The sequence below is a fragment of the Brienomyrus brachyistius genome, chromosome 9, assembly GCF_023856365.1.
Source record: "Brienomyrus brachyistius isolate T26 chromosome 9, BBRACH_0.4, whole genome shotgun sequence".
Classification (NCBI taxonomy): domain Eukaryota; kingdom Metazoa; phylum Chordata; class Actinopteri; order Osteoglossiformes; family Mormyridae; genus Brienomyrus; species Brienomyrus brachyistius.
Genome location: NC_064541.1, coordinates 16,805,087 through 16,822,324, shown reverse-complemented (window position 1 = coordinate 16,822,324; position 17,238 = coordinate 16,805,087). Strand labels below are relative to the sequence as shown.

Below are 17,238 nucleotides of genomic sequence, written 5' to 3'. Positions count from 1 at the left end.
CTGCTTTTCACAGCCTCATTCAAGTCTGTTGTACCATTTGTTATATTTTTAACCTTCTGTTCTGACTTTTAATTTAAACTGGAGTCCAACACGTGTAAAATTACACAGCTTTGCAGCAGCCTACATCACTTTCATTATTGAAAATTATAATATGAAGCTACAAAATTGCTTTGTACAGAGAATAAAAGGTAAAAATGTGCACCTTTGCTTGTCAGTGGGGTGGTACCCTTAAGAGTCTGCCAATTTTACCCTTAGCTGTAGGTAATTGGACCGTTTAAGGTGCAGAAATTAACTCTGAGGAACATTTCTGTACCATTGATGGTACATTAATACTGTTTGTACCTTTGGGATGTTCCTCAGGGTCCATTTCTGTAATTTAAAAGGTACAGTTACAAGGGTACAGCCCCGGTGACACGCAAAGGTACAAATTTTTTCTGAGAGTGTAATACGAAGCTAAAGACAGCAGTAAAATTTTATAAGATCACCTGTCTCCTAAACCTCTTGTCCTGGACAGAGCCTTGGGGTTGAATGCATGACTAACTTAATATTCTCACTCAGTACGGTGCACACCACCAGTCAGTAGGTGGCAGTAAACGCCTGCTATTTAGATTAAACGCTCTCATAAATGGATAGAAGAAGGCAAAGAAATTTGAGTCGGGTCTGTGTACTATACAGGATATTCTGAGACTGCAAGAAAGTATGGATTTCTGAAGGCAAACGAGGATGCTGCTGTTAGTAATCAGTTTGCTGTTTCACGTAAATTTCCAGCGCCGTAGGTGGCAGTATGAAGACCCCAATTATCACAATGGTAAACACCCCTTTCACTCTATTATATTTTGTTTTTCATTTGTTTTACCCTAGATGCTAGTTTGATGTGTAAAAACCATTTAGTGAATCTTTTATTTCTTATGTATTTCGCAAGACGTTTTATTTTTTCATACGAGACTTTTTTTAAGTGGCTCTGGGGGTGGTACTGTCACACTTCTGGAGATGGAGGTTCTTGTGCTGCCTCTGCTGTTTGTGTGCGTGCGTGTGTGTGTGTGTGTGTGTGTGTGTGTGTGTGTGCGTGTGCGTGTGTGTGTGTTTTTCCCCTTGCTGTTCTTGTTTCCTCAAGGTTCTCCGGATTCCTCCCACTACAAAAACATGCAGACATTCTATTCCGTTGGTTGTCTTTTGAATTCTCTGCAATGGTCTGGCATCCTATTCAGGGTAAACCCCTTGCCTCGTGCCCTGTACTGTATGAGAGAACCACCCCTCTCTACCCCCCACCGCCCCACCCATTAGGTATGTTAGATAAATGAATGACAGAATGAATGTTACATGTATATATCGTTTTCCAACACACCCAAAGCACTTTACAGAACCAATGGGGAATCACTTCAACCACCACCACAGTGTAGCCCCCACCTGGACAATGTGACGGCAGCCATTCTGCACCAGTACACTCACCACACAGTAGCTAAGGTGGGGAAGGGGCAGGAGAGAATAGATAAAGGGGATGTTAAGGAGGCCAGATGTTGAAAGACAAACAACCATGATTTCACCAAATTCAGGTCATTTTTAATAGCTGTAGTGCAACATCACAACAAACAATTTCACATGAGGTATTCAAAGGAATTTTGACTTGTTGGTACAAAATGTCCCACCACGATTGCGTCAAATTATTGTTTTAAGCCTTTGGTTCATTAGCCACATTTGATCAAATGAGTCCAGAAACTAACAGACAGACCATCAGAGAATAATTCACATTTCCATATCACACTGTATATGGGGAGTAACACGAAAACGCAAGTCAGTATTTGGAACGTAATGATGCTATGGTCAGCATTAGAATCCCCCTTTGCTTAGTCATCATTTTCAATTCCAATATGACACAATTTATATTAACTCAAACGCCATGTGATGGTCACATGATGTTTTTCTCACTTCAGTTTGGACAGAATTAACCTGACATTCCAACTATAACCATCTCTACTTCCCCATTGTTTTTTCTTTGCTTAAATGCTATGTCATTGTTCCTGCCTGACAAGCTGAGCTCGAAATGTTACTAGTCAGCTGCATCCAGACTTGCAATCAGACCGAAGAGGAGCAATAAACATGACAAACGTAAGAGAATTGTCTGTTTGCATGATTTTTGTTTCAGTTCCATGATCAATTCGTTTAATTTCTTGCCAGTGCATTTGATCATACATTCTTATTTTTAACAATATCAGGATAAAGTAACTATAGTAACTGCATCCTGCTTGGATTGTCGCTACTATCATTTTCTTTCCATTAAAATTTCTTTTGCTTGAAAGACCACCTGGCAACATATATTCCTGACATAATGAAGAGCTTGTCGCTTTGGTTGTGTGCGTATAAACTCATCAGTTTATACGATGTGTTCGTTCTAACAAATTGTTTAAACACATATATACAGTTTATATAACGACTTCGAAACCAAATGAGGCACTGACACCAGGTGGCAGGAGCAAATCTTTGGTTCAACAACGTGTGGGTGTCAGGGCGTCACACGAGGTAGGTAGGAGACACAGGGGCTTCTGAGGAGCACTGCTAAGGTGGGTTCCCTCTCCACCCACGAGAGGCCATCGCATTTACAAAAGCAGTCAAACTGAGTTTCTACGATGATCTTGCAACATCTTGACATATTTTTAAAAGCGTCTCGTGTCTAGGAGGTCACTCAGAGAAGAGAAAAAAAGTCTCCAAATCACTTGGGGGGGGGGGGGGGGGGGGGAGAAAAGCAAAAAAATAAAAATTAAAAATACAACGGAAAGTTTTAGTTCCCTGAATTTCCACAAGCCTTTTTTTCCAACCACACAAACTCCTTTGAACTCCCTGGGAACTGTGGGATTGATTCCGGTAGAGGCTCTCAGTAGCTGCCTGGTCTTTGTGTCCTGTGTGGAACCCACGGTGGGTTCCTGGCCAAAGGGGGTGCATCAGAACATGTGCCTGTTCAGTGTGGGGTAGCCCTCTGTCCTCGCTCTCCCACCGCAACATACAGTAACAACCAGTGGCTAGACTTTACCTCTGTTCACAGTATGAAAGAGACACATAATCCAGGAGCCCAATCTACTGGACACAGGGATGGATCTGTCTTGCGAAAGCCAGTCAAGTATTTCACATAGCTGCCCTATGGAATAATCATGGTCCTAAATGGTCTCACAACCGTGGTGAGATGTGACACCTCCAGAAACAATTATACCTTTACACATTTTTTAAACCATATTTTCAGACAGTATTAGGCTAATTTAAAAGACCATGTGGATATTTCAGAACCACAACAACAGACAAAAAAGTCCAACAAGCAGTGAGTGTGTAATTCCACCCTCTCACCCCCCCTACTCTGGGCCACAGCATCTCACCCCTCTCTGCGCACAGTCTGCTTACAATTGTTGCCCATTAAATTTTTATTTGCCCACCCCTCCCTCCGAAACAAACACCCCCCCCCACCACCTCTCCAGTTCAGCTGCCTCTCTGATCTCTGGCCCTTTGAATGCCCCAGGCCCCCTGGTTTGGCCAGAAGCAGGCCTCAGACCAGACATGCACAGAGGAGACAGATAAAAAAAAAATCCCTCTCCGGTCTTTGAAGTCTACAAAAGTCGATGGCCTCTTTCAAGGCCTGCCTTTCAAGCGCGTGCTGTGAGGGGGCCCCACAACACGCCCTCCGAAGGTTAAAGACAGAGGCTGGCTTGTCCGCGCGCAGTGAAAAGGGCATTGGTCCCAAAACACGTAAATAGGGAACTGAGGAAAGGGGAAGCAAGGGTTGTGCTGACTGCAAAATGGTCATGAAATGGCATTAGAAAAGAAGAGGACGCCCACAGCAGTACAGGACAATCACCATCTTAAAAAACACGTCTTTCTGGAAAGATTGATGTAGTGATTACGACAGAACTGGCTACTTTCTGAATTTTTCACACTGGCAAATAATATCCTGCTGCAGGTTCTACGCAATTGATCCCAGGATGAATATTTTTCCAATCCCCATTTTTTTAATTATCCCAAAACAGTATAGCCTAAAGCTAACGCTAATCCAGGCCGTGGGATCGATTTGCATCATTATTGTCTAGTGCCATCAGCTCGATATGGAATCCCATCGCGTCTGCACAGCACTCCTGCTAAGGATGGGGTCTGATGTCAGGCTGCTGGGGTTCATTCTGCACACGTATCAGCTTTTGTACGATATGTATGTTATTTATGCATGTTTGTGTCTGCGGATGGCGCCACTGTACAGTGGCTGAGAGACCTCAGAAAAATCCTAATTAGTCATCTAGCACGCCCCCAACCCTGCACCCCTGTCACGACGTTGGCTGACATTTGGACACTATTTACAAGCAACCTGCGCGTGAAATGTCACGCTTCACGAAATTCAGACCAAACCAGCCTCTGAACAGAGCTGAGACGCTTACCAACAGGAAGGAAATGTACATCAAAAAGGCCTGAAGGGGCAATGAGCGTCTATACACCGTATGGTAGAGAAAGGGAGGAAGAGGGAATGATACATTCAGAGAGGACGATTTTTATCTTTGGTATGCTGACAGGATTCCACAGCTACTGTACTTAGTCCCATCATAGAAGAAAGATCAACTCCCAGTAAGTATACACAGATATACAAAGGACCTTCAAGTAAAAAATATGAATAAATAAAAGTAAAATGAGAAGGATGAGAGAAAAAAAAAAAGCTTTGGTGATTTAAATGTACCATAAACTAAATAAATAAATAGACACATAAATAAATAAATAAATAAATAAATAAATAAATAAAATAGAATAGAATACAATAGAATAAATGATTAATAATAACATTTCTTACAGAATTCCACAACTGCTTTGCTGGAAACGTTCTTCGACATTTAAAAAAACAAAACCATGTCGAATCCTTATGACTAAAATCCATGATGTCAATGTCAATCAAAAGAGCCCAACTTTTAATCTATGTGCTTTAACGAGGTACAAAAGAGCTTAAGATGTCATTTCCCTACATCTTCCACACTTTACCAGCCCATTGAAGCTTCCTAAGAAAAAGACCCATAACATTGAGTCAAAATGATTCTAGTGTTTTCTTTGGCTGGTCTACAACTGTCCACACCTTGTTATTCTACATGTCTGTCCACTTTTTAGATATACCTGGTATTATGCTGTAAAAAGACTCAGTGGTCTTTGATACCCTCGCACCATAAATAAATGCCAACTATAATGTTCTATAATTAGCTTGCTTAAGGGGATGCAAAGTCATAATCCATCAGGGACATCTCCTCCACTGTCAGATGTTGTGCAACTCCGTGCCCATCGATTAAAAAGTATAACTTTCAGAAGGACACCGGACCCAAATCTGGAATTCCCTTCCATGAATTAATGCGAATGAGTGCATTAGTTAACAGGGAGACATTGCCAGCCTGTGTTAGATATATACGTAGACCACAGAATTTGACATGTTTGGGGGCAGCTTCTATGAAGAGTGATGAACTTTGGGGAGAGTCCATGAAGCTGTACATGTTGCTCATAAATGTGATCATTCAGATGACGAAGGAAGTCACAACATGTTCAGAAAGCGCCCTTCTGCATCCTACATTCACTAGCCCAAAAAGAATTCAAGCATTCGGGAAGTATTTTTACGCAGATTACAATGCCATTGATGCTCTAGGTGTTGAAGGCCTGAAAAAGTGTTCCGACACCTTTTTTGTGAACATTTCCGTGGATCTAACCAAACAGGATACTCTATTAGAAAACTTCCCAAAAGCGACGTCCAACCCTCATTGAGACCGACTGGCTTTATAAAAAAGCAAATACTCTTCTTCTGACCACAGGATAGATGTCTCAGAATATTTTCCGTCCATCCCGGCTCCGGTCACCCATTCCAGTGTTTCCTTCCCCCCTACCCATCAGGCTTTGCTGCAGGACACGGCAGAGGAGGAGATGCTGGAGCCGGAAGAGCCGGTTGAGGAGGGCCGGACTTCGTCGGCCCACCTGTTCAGGTTGCGGCGGCGGGCGTTCATGAAGAAGTTGCTGACGGTAGAGAGTTCCAGGCCCAGCTGCTGAGAGATGGTGATCTGTAGGTCCTTGGCAGGCCGCTGGTTCTCGCGGAAGATGGCTGTAAGGGTGCGGCGCTGCAGGTCTGTGAACACCAGCCGGGTCCGCTTGGGACCCTGGTTCCGCTCCACTTTGCTCTGCTCCTGCTCCTTCCGTTTACAGGCTGAATCAATGACAAGGTGGGGGAAACTGGTTTAAGCTACATAGTTCACCCCAAAAACAAATGAAAACTAGATCCTGGCAGTTGTACAATTCGCACTGAAAAGTATGGAAACAATTCAGTGTTTAATTGCAGACATGGAGCCCAGAATTAATAAAATATTTTGCTCACCAATATATATATATATATATTTTACTGGATGGTTACTAATGGTTATTAATGGTCCTACTTCTAAACCTTCCGATGCTACCCCAGATAGCGCACATATGCTGAAATGACATTGATTCCATGTTATACAAAAAGGTTGAAACAACGTTGATCTTCAATCTTTCACTTTAAATCAACATTGAATCAAGGTTTTGCCACCATAAATTTTTCAATATTGAAAATCTGACTAAAAATCAATTCAGTTTCAACGTTGATGATTTGACACTGACCATCATTTGATGCACTTAACAATAATTCAATGCTGCCAGAATAACATGATGCTATCTGGGACTGGTACCAAACAGTGGCCAAAATTGTTCATATGACATTGATTTTCTTGTGGCAATTTGTACTTCCAATGTCGTTTTCTCAAAACAGCCATGAAAGAATTAACTTGACTTAATTTTGCAATAACTATGTTGTTTGGACACGCATTGCCCAAATAATTAACGGATACTGGTAAAAAACTTAAATAAAAGAAAACTTTGTAATAATTAATCAATTTGATTTTGCATAAGAAAGAGAGAGAGGGCAAAAATTAATTAGCTTCTGCTATTTTTATTTAAGTCACAGAGCTGATTGCTATTTCATAGGCATTGAGGGTTTTCGAGACATGGAAAAATGTTTAGATGTGTGGCAATCCCAGGTCAATAATACAAATTTCTTAGCAAACAATATTTTAATTGAAGTTTCCCCAATCTAGTAATTACTAGGAATAAGCTAGAATGACAAATTTCTGCAAAGAGTTTTCTCCCATCCAGAGTGTAACTTTCCTTCTGTCCTCTGCTTCCTGCTACAGGTTCAGAGTGATCCTGTTCTGGATAAAGTGATCAGTTTTCCTTTACTTTATTTACTAACTAGTATTATATACACTATTTGCATCAACTCCTATCCTCAACAGATAAATCAGAAAATAAGAATCAGGCCGTATTTATTGACATCTTGCTGTGTTTGCTATGCGTATCTCTATATGCAATATGGCCGCTCGTGCATTTGTTGTTTATTATGTGTTATTAGAGATTACCCGCCACCCATCATTAAGCTGCATCTCTTTATTCTTATATATGTTATATTGTTGGTGTTTTTTTAAACATATAATATGTATTGTGCAAAAGTCCAGTCAAAGAAACCAGTATTTAAATTATCTTCACGTTGGTGTAAAGTTTATCAAAGTGTGTCAGCTTCACCATTTCAAAACCTCTCCTAAAATCACCCCAGTATTTGCAGCAAACATTCTGATACTCACATGGATTTTCTGACTCGACCGCTACCCCACCTTGTTCGGCTAATCAATCATGAAGTTATTTAACAAATAAAGTTAATTAATCATTCGAGCTGGAGGAGAAATTCAAGAAATGCACAATAATCGCAGCACAGATATTTTATGTACGAACACAAATGGTTTCAGTTTCCTAATGATAACTGCTCCAGAATGTTCTGTTACCACCTATTAGGTAGTTGTGTTACACACTGAATCACCTTTTTCTCTGACTTTGCTCTCAAAAGGTCAGAGGGCATCTTTCAATTGCATGTTAATCAATTTGGTTTCATTGAAGACCCCAGCTGGGTAATTTCCTAAGCAATGCACTATACAGCAGTGACCTACTTAATGTCATTAAATGCAAGCATTTTTAGTCTGGACACTGTGTCCATCAAATAGTTTTGCAATATTCCCCAGCATGACCTTCAATGATACCCCCTTCAGTTTCCATGACATCTGTTTGACATCATGGGACAACCCAAATGTGCATTGGTCAATTTTTTTTCTATTCTAGAACAGCTGTGTCCAATATTGGAACCTTCACCACCTTGTCTGAACGCTGTGTGCAAGGACAGAGGGCTTTTTGCTTCGCAGACTTGTAGAAAGAACAGCATTGATCTGCATTTCCAAGGAGAGCAGCGGCCAACCCTGAATCACAGACCCATTATTTTATATTAAGACGGCAGAGTGACAGAGCTGTGAGGTAAAACACGCAGCGCTCCTATGCCCAGAGGCTTCAGATAGATCATTGGGCTTAAACCTATTTTTGCAAGTCAAGTAATTAACCAAATACACTCGCAGAGAGGTGTTTATCGTCATTTCTTTATGTCGGTGCCATATAAGATGAGGTCACGTCAAATGATTTTTCTCGGCTGAGTTCTAGCCGTGCATCTCACTTCTTCCTCTCAGGGAAACGTAGAGCAGAGGAAGGCGTCCTGGTCCATGAATGTTCGAGCCTTTTAAGCTTCAACTTTGCATCTGTCTGTTACAGTTCAGCGTACCAGACCAGAGCCAGATCCACCTATTCAGGGGCTCTTGGCAAAGCTTTACTTTGGAGACTCCACTACCAAACAAGGTGATGATCATTTCACTCCCTCCACAATGCAGGCAACACAGCGGCCCTGGGCAGCTGCCTCTTCTGTCTACAACTAGAGCCGGTCCTGTTTCTGCTTCCATATAAGCAATTCAATTTGATGTTTATGGTGTTTCTTATTTTTAATACTGTGTAGTTATTCCTATTTAGAATCACCTAACGAGAGATAATACACATTAATTAGCATATCCCAGCATGCTAGCAGACCGGTTATGTGGCTCTTGTATATGTCTCGTTGTTAGTAGCTATATGCATTTGTTAGCATTAAAGCTCGAGTTGCCGGTTATCGTGTGAAGCCTTACCTGTGCTGACTGTGTAATCCTGATGTGCTGTAGTGTTCCGTAATGACCTACCATGGGGGAGCCTTCCCGTGTAAACCCCCCCCCCCCAAAAAAAAATTTTGCTTGCTGTGTTTGTCTCTATGTTGTTGTTGCTTATTCTGCAGCCTTTTTAAGGATTGCTATAAATAGCAACTTTGTGTCAAGCCGTCTCTCCCCCTCGTTGTTGCCGCCATGACGCCTTGGTCTGCCCGCTGCCATAATAATATTTTGTATTTCACGTAACGTTTTATTGATATATGCGTTCGTTTTTATCATGTCCTCAGTGCAAGGTAATCGAAAAGAGCTATCTGCCAGCAAATAAGAAAAATCCCCAAATATTCTTTAATTATCTTATGGACTAATTTAACTTTAGTTAAATTATAAATTAAATTAGTTTAATTTAACTAATATTTAACTGCCTCTAATCATAAAAACAAATAAGCTGAAACTATTTTCTTCATTTACTCTGTGTCCCTTAAGTGATCGTCCACCCAGTCATTACGCACTGTTTTGTCTTTCAAAAAAGGCTGAAGAAAATATTTTATTTTATTGGGAATTTAAGGTCTGCTTCATCTGTCTCTCCTACCTTTTTTTTAGTTTTTGAAACGTTATCCTACGTTGTCACACTCTTAAAGTTCCGCCCTGTTAGGCTACGTTATGGAGAAAGTCTGTCCAGTCCAAAAAAAATAAAAAATTAAGAACATATCCGATATAGTCTGTTTAGCTGTAGAAGGTTAGCTAGCTTAATCCTAGTATGGCGTTTTTTTTACTGACCTGGTGTGTGCATGTCTGTTAGACGCACAAGTTAATTGGGTTTTATAAGAAATAAAACTTTTGTGGCTCCTGTCTTTATCACTTTACAAGCAACACTCAGGTTTAATACATGGCCTTACCTCTGGCCAGATAATCTAACCGATAAATGCTCCACTTGTTTTTCTGCCAAAATATTGTGTTTCTTTAAGAAATTAATGATAATCACATGATGAGTTACACCATCTTTATTTTTAATCAAATGTGAATAAAACACATTTTTTTCCCCCTGTCCTCTCTAATTTTAACACCTGAACAGAGGTGACGCTTCTCATCGTGATTGATCTTGATAAGGAACCACAGGCACACACACACACACACACACACACACACAAAGCTATTTGTTATGTCCCTCCCTCCGTTTTCCACATTACAATAACTTCTGGGGGGGGGGGTTGATTGTTTTGAAACATTGTTATGCAAAACACGCAGAAGAATGAGGAAAACCCATCCACTGTTAGAACCTGCTTATATTGGTGTCCCACCCTGAAATACTCCGTCACACTGTTAAATGAGTCATTTTTAAACATCAATTTGATAACAAAATTGAATGTATAGCACATTTTTGTGTTGTTGAGGAGCATTAACAGCATTTATGTGCAAAATGTTTATTGTTTTGTCGCATATTATTTACCATCCTGTTGATAAAGATGGACCCAAAAATTACAAATTCAAGTAATCAAGGCATATTCTGTTTGTTTGTTAATAATTGTTTTCTTATTCTTTTAAGAATCAAAAATACTATGATGACATAAGGAACATAAAACAAAAGCTCATTATTATCTAATATTCACATTATTAATATTTTATGATACCCATGTATACGTCCATAACGGGTTGGAATACCTTCATGGTCAGCGTCTGAACAATGTAGTCATAATTATTATATTTTGTTTTCTTGAGCTTGACCAATATGTATCCCTAATAAGTTCACATGTAACTATTCTGCTAAAATGCCGAAAACATAAAAAAACATGTCAAAATGTTACCAGATAACAGGAAAGACTCCCCTGGGCTGCCTTGCTCTGATTGTGCCGTCGACAGTTGCCTAGTTTGCCGATGTTTGGATCTGGCTCAGTATCAGACCCATTAGCTTCAACGCTGCATGTCTCTTTCAATAGAGAGAAAAGCTCACAACCGATCACACTCAAAGCAGGCTGATCTATCCCCACACGCTATACCTTGTCTGATAGGACAAAAGCTGAAGTAATCGAAGAAAATACCAATATATTAGGAAACTACAAATACTTCACAAAGTCATACATAACAACGAGACTGTCAGAGAAATTTAAAACATTGTATTTACATTACCATGCTGATTTCTATTGACACTGTCTAGACCACTACGATCTATGGCAAGACTGTGTGATCATTACTCAAAAATACCGCAGTGGTGTAACTGAATGAGACGTATCTAATTCATAGTACTGTATCAGATTACCAAGCTGTCCATAATATTAGAAGAGGAAAAGAGTATATACTTGTATCGGAGTGGTGTCAGTTATCATTTGATTAATATAAGAATATTATAAACGATTAACAAACTATATACAAACAATTAGCAAGGAAAATGTAATTTGTTCTACTTGAAAAAGTCTTCCCCATTATTTCAGCTGATCTGTGAAGGATGTAAGATTATAGTCACGTAGTGGAATTTTTCAGAGGGATGAATAAAATAATAGAGAATGTAATGCAGTATTGCCACGACATATAGATGAATAAAACTGCATTTTAAGTCAGTCATCAAGACACCATTAATTCACTGTATGTACCGGAGCCTGAGCATCAAACAATAAAGAGGACAATGATGGAGGGAACTAACCCACCACCCACCCAGCCCCCCCCCCCCCCGCGCCCCTACCCCCAACATTTCACCCCCCTCCTCCCCTTTCGATCGTTCCTCATCAGCTCTAGTCACGATCGCAGCACCGGCCATTTAGCAAACGCTTCCCCGTGCTGTAATCGTCTGTAAAGGAGCCTTGGTTACTGAGCCATAAATTGCCAAAGCTGGGACGCTCGGGGGCTATAGGAATAAATATTCCCCCACGGAGTCCTTATGATCGTGAGAACGACGTCTAATCATGATGTATGCTCCTGTCCTGTGCGGCAGAAACGTGACCAAAATGCTTTTCCCTGCCCCCACCTCCAGCCTCCATACCTTTCACCCCCTACTGCTTACCCCACTCCCAGGCTCTCCATCCTTCTCCCCCCCCCCCCCCCCCATTGATGTCTTGGGCCACGGGCTGATAGAAATTATTGATTAAATCTGTGCAACTCCGACTCCAAGACCCGCCAAGGCTGGTTAACCCTTTCAGTGCAGGGATTTGCGCTGCAGCGGGTGCTTTGTGTGTCTGAATACTTCACCACTGACATTCGCTGCATCTCTTTCATGCCAAATGCATGAATCTGTTGACGAGTCGATTGCTTTGGTCACCAGTCCATACCTGTACACCAGCCTGATTCCGCATGCCTTCCACACATCGCAAAGCAGACAGGGAAAAAGAATCCTCTCCTATTATATACAAATTTTATGTCCTACCCTGTCGTATCATATTTATGTCTGGTTTTGTGGGTGGTTTTCTGTCATTTTCACCTTCCTGGATTTAACAGGCCTGGGAGGGACCCTGGGGACCTTTGCACACTTACCACTCTACAGCCTGGCCCAGGACAGAGCAGTAGCTCTCTGCAAGGCCTGTATAAACACTTACAAAACTGGGGATTAAACAACAGAAAAACAGACTTCCTGGTACCACTGTAGGCTGCTGTGTTATGACATGGGTCAGCTATTCAAAGTCCTACAGCGATTTCTGCAAGTTGTAATCATTAAAAAAAAATTATATATATATATAGTGCCGAAAAGTAGGTAGTAGGCTAGTAGGTAAAACCTCTGCTGACTGGCAATGAGTATGGGGTGCTGTGCATCTAAATAGGTGGCCTGTTTTTTGCCCGTATTGTGCGTTTGAGTGAGTGTGTTGTTCTTTCCCAAGGAAATCAATACAGCCTGGTAATTAAGCAGAGGGGGTCATCAGGAAACCAATGCCTTGCTGGAAGCTGGTTATGACAGCAGAGCTTCCTAAATGCTTCATTTGTCTAAAATACAATGCTTTACTAAATTTAAAAAAGAACAATTTTATATTAAATTGGGACTATCCATACTACCTTAGTACTATCCATGCACCCTGGGACTATTCATACTGCCATGGGACTATCCATGCTAGCTTGGGACTATCCATACTGCCATAGGACTATTCATGCTGGCTTGGGACTATCCATACTGCCATGGGACTATCCATGCTGGCTTGGGACTATCCATGCTGCCATGGGACTATTCATGCTGCCATGCGACTATTCATGCTGGCTTGGGACTATCCATACCGCCATGGGACTATTCATGCTATCCTGGGAGTATCCATACTGCCATGGGACTATCCATACTGCCAAGGGACTATTCATGCTATCCTGGGACTATCCATGCAGGCCTGGTAGTATCCATCTCTGCATCAGCTCCAAGCCCCAGACTTTAATATGCAAATGTAAACTTGACAAGCAGTTATGGTAAATGGATGGATTAAAATTGAAATTCAAAATGTACTGAATTGAATTGTCTGTTAATAATTAACCTTAAATCTCTCTTTTGTAAACTAAACATAGTTTAGTCAGCAGTTCCTTGTACCTGACAACCTGTTATAAGCCTCATAAATTATACTGGCACCCACTGAGTAAACTTAACAACATCACACTTGTAAAGCTCGCCTAACCCCAGAGTACAGCTTCAGGGTCCTTACAGAGAAAAGCAGTTGTCAACATGGTAAATGGTTTTCTCGTTTCCTTTCGTACTGGCAGTAAAACTGACACTCTTCCAGTCTCCAGTGTGTCAGTGTAACACTGCACTCTGAGACATGTGTTCTCGGAGTACTGGTCCCTCTGGGATGTTCATGGACACCAAGTGACAGTGGCTCTGCAGTGAAAGCTGTGGAAGGCTCGCTGATTTTCACTTTCGTTCTAGAACAGCTGAAATTATGTCTCGGAAGACTGCAGCCTTAGCTCTCAAGGAGATGGGCCATTCTGACTATGAAACAAACAAGAACTGCACTCAGAAAAGCATTTTGCTTACATACCTCATACGTAAACTACACCATGTTTATGGACAGCTAGTGGAATGTCAATTAAGCATGCAAAATACCCTACTATCACTGTCTGGTAAATTATCAAACAGTAGTGGAATGACAAAATTGACAATTAATCTATCAATTCTACCCCTACTTGAGGTCAGTTATATTAAGTGTAAGGAAACAAAATAATATATCCATAGAAAAATGTGGCTTTAACAAATTCTTGTTATTAAACTAACTTCTTCTTCTATTCACTGGACACGGATCCTGTTTACAGCCTGTAATCTGTCTCTGAACATCATTTGCACACAGTGAAATTCACCTTACACCACCGAGTCTGTTGTCTATTTGTTTTTTACCTTTTAAGCAGAGTCTGCTATGTTAAAAGTAAGGTCTTCAGGGGAAGTGTGTGTGCTTTAATACTGGCAATAGCTTCAGGAGGCCAGTCCCATAATGCCGGAACTGGTATCAGGCAGGACACATTTCTGGATCCTATGTCTTAGTCTGACTGGTGCAGATTCCAGTTTAGAAGGGAATGTAATATACTGTGAAGGACAAAATGAGTGCTGCTCATCCTGCAGATAAATGCATGTTAAATATGTCAGTACTGGTGCATCCTGCTATTTACACAGCATCCATAAGGTCTAATGCCTTCTGCGGTGCCCATCTGCGGTGCCCATCTGCTGTCCAGCTGGCAGACAGGCGCTCAGCTCTTACCCTCCAGCCGCAGAGATGCCATCCGCTGGAACTCGGGCTCCTGTAGCCACCGGGACATTCTCTTGAAGGTCTCGCGGCCTGACTTCAGCTTGCCCCACGGTTTTGGGTTACGCAGGAGATCGGACAGCGTGCCCTGTGACCTGCACAGCACCCTCTCCGCAAAGATTGCCTGGGGGATGCTGTAGCGCTTCAGCTCTGTGATGATCCTCTGTGCCACTTCCTTGGTGTTTATTTCCTCGCCGCACCCTGCGCCGCCCTGGGAACTGACCATTGCACCATTGCCGGACAGGGAGGTAGAGCAGAGCTCCCCAACTTTCGAACCCTGCTGGCTCATGGGCTGGAGTTGATAGTGATGGCCGGCGTATACGTGAGGGTGGTGGCCGTGAATGTGCTGGGGCATCTCTGCCTTGGTGAGCTGATGACCGACGCCGGAGTCTCCCAGCACTTGAGGTGACGTCTCTCGCCCGAAGTCCACAGTCCGGCAGAAAACGTTGCCACTGTGTACCTCGTATCCACTGGGAAGCGGCTGTCCGGCGACATCCGCGGTGTTTGCCAGACCGGCATAGCCATGCATGGCTGCCCCTATACCAGACCCAGCACATGGTGGAGAAAGACTCTGAGAGATGCCCAGATCTTTAGCATAGGGGTTGTAGAAACTACTTCCAAGGCCTCTGTCCTCACGCATGAGTGTGAAACTGCCGATGACGTTACTGACCGGCAAACATGGGTGATGGTGATGGTGGTGGTGAAACTTCTCCTCTAGGGGCTGTAGTGGCGTGAGCGTGGTGTAGGTGCCTCCACAGCTGCTTGGTGAGTCCACCCCATATCCAAGCGCAGATAAGGAATGGTCCAGCCTTGGAGCTCGATGTTCAGGGTCCCCCAGAGTCATTACGGATCCCCCCAGAGAAGATCTTGGGAAGACATCAAACAGTTCCCGAGAATGTAGCATTGTGCTTCCATCATGGGACTGTGCAAGGTCGCTATGACTGTGAACCGATAGCTCTGAAATATTCCCATCCATCACTGATTTAGATTATTTGGCTTATTTTGTCAGTTTCGCAGTACCAAAGCGTTCCTAATAGTCTTTTTCTCTCTTGGAGTTCACGCAACTTCAGACTTAGGCTATTAAAAACTAAAACAATTTTTCCACGTTATTTAATAGCAAATAATGAAGTTTATATATATTATTTTTTCCACCATATTTCGTGAACGATGATCATAACCAAATGGCTTCAGTAACGCTGATATTAATTTCATTTACATATCAGCAATCCTTCTTTAATTTCTTTTTCTTCTCAATGTACCCTTCTGGTTTGCAGCCTGCAGGGGAAAAAAATCTTTTAACGGGTATAACAACAAACTGTAATTTGTTCACTATCTACAAATGTAAAATTAATTCATTTTCATGGTAATTTATTGGGAATAAAAGTTAAGTAAAGAAAATAGTCTAGTGACATTTGCATATGAAATAAACCGCTATCGCTTAATTGGCGAATAAAAGTTGCATCGCCTTCTTTAAGTGGTGAATATTTAATGAGCAATTAATTCCCGGGAAATTAGCCCACATCATTGGGTTTGCCTACCTCACGTAGCAGTCGATGATCATCGGGGACGCTGGACAAAGCAACGAAGATACGTTCGACTGCGGAAAAATAACATGGGAGCGAATAAATACGATCTCCGGATTAAAGCCTGTTTCTCATCGATTATTCCCAAAACGCGGGGATCTACGACAGTTTATTTCTCGTCTCTCTGCTGATCAGCTTGTCGCTGTTTTTCCCGCTTGTCCGCGCAACGCCAGGAAACTGGTCAGTTTAGGGTCTTGAGAAACAGATGTGTTGGAAACACTTATATTTATTGAAAGAGGAGGTCAAGCAATCCGCCTCCAAACAATCGACTGCGAACCACAACGCCTTTTCCGATGGCAAACGACAGCGCTTTGTTTGATTTCTTTTCATAAATAATCTGGTGATGCTTGCAGCCGTCGTTTCTACCTGCCCGCCTGATCGTCGTTTCCCCACCTAGTCCGACTCTCCTCTTTTCTCCTGCTCTCACAGTGGTCCGTTTCAGTACGTCACTTGCTAAAAAATCTGACAGATGTGCAATGAAATTCCAACTTCGATTAACCCTTTCGCGTCAGCAGACGAGTGGATAGAAGGGGGCGGAGTTGGGTGAAGATACAAACATCTCCAGAAGCCCTTTCTCGCTGGATTGCTTCCAGTCGGGGTGCAATCAGGACATGTAATAAGCATCAATTGTTTAATTAAGACCGCGGTAGGACTATCGTAAAATTGTAGTGACAGTTTTTCAAACAAAGGCAGATTACTTTTACCAAATTATAGATATTTTAATAATATAATAATAACAATTAAATTGTTACCTTATTAGATTTTTACGCCTGATTTGTCGATTTCAATAATTCTAACTTTTGTAAATATGCATTTGATGACTATTGATTGGCGTGTATTTCACTGTTTGATGGTGTCCGTCATGTTGGTTATTATTGAAACGTGATTCTAGAGGTCAGTCTG

The 17,238-nt window shown here is 41.8% G+C and overlaps 1 protein-coding gene across 1 annotated transcript; it reads right to left on the bottom strand.

Moving 5' to 3' along the window:
- Positions 1–5,879: 5,879 nt before the first annotated feature.
- Positions 5,880–15,728, bottom strand: onecutl (one cut domain, family member, like). The gene is made up of 2 exons (XM_049026051.1): positions 14,708–15,728; positions 5,880–6,190 (listed from the first exon to the last, which is right to left on the bottom strand). Exons 1-2 carry the CDS (start codon positions 15,726–15,728, stop codon positions 5,880–5,882), a joined length of 1,332 nt encoding a protein of 443 aa, XP_048882008.1.
- Between the last annotated feature and the right edge of the window lie 1,510 nt (positions 15,729–17,238).

Coding starts and splice junctions, on each gene's coding strand:
- onecutl (XM_049026051.1), bottom strand. CDS start 15,728: ATGGATGGGAATATTTCAGAGCTATCGGTTCACAGTCATAGCGACCTT. Junction 6,191..14,707: donor GGCATCTCTGCGGCTGGAGG/GTAAGAGCTGAG, acceptor TCATTGATTCAG/CCTGTAAACGGAAGGAGCAG.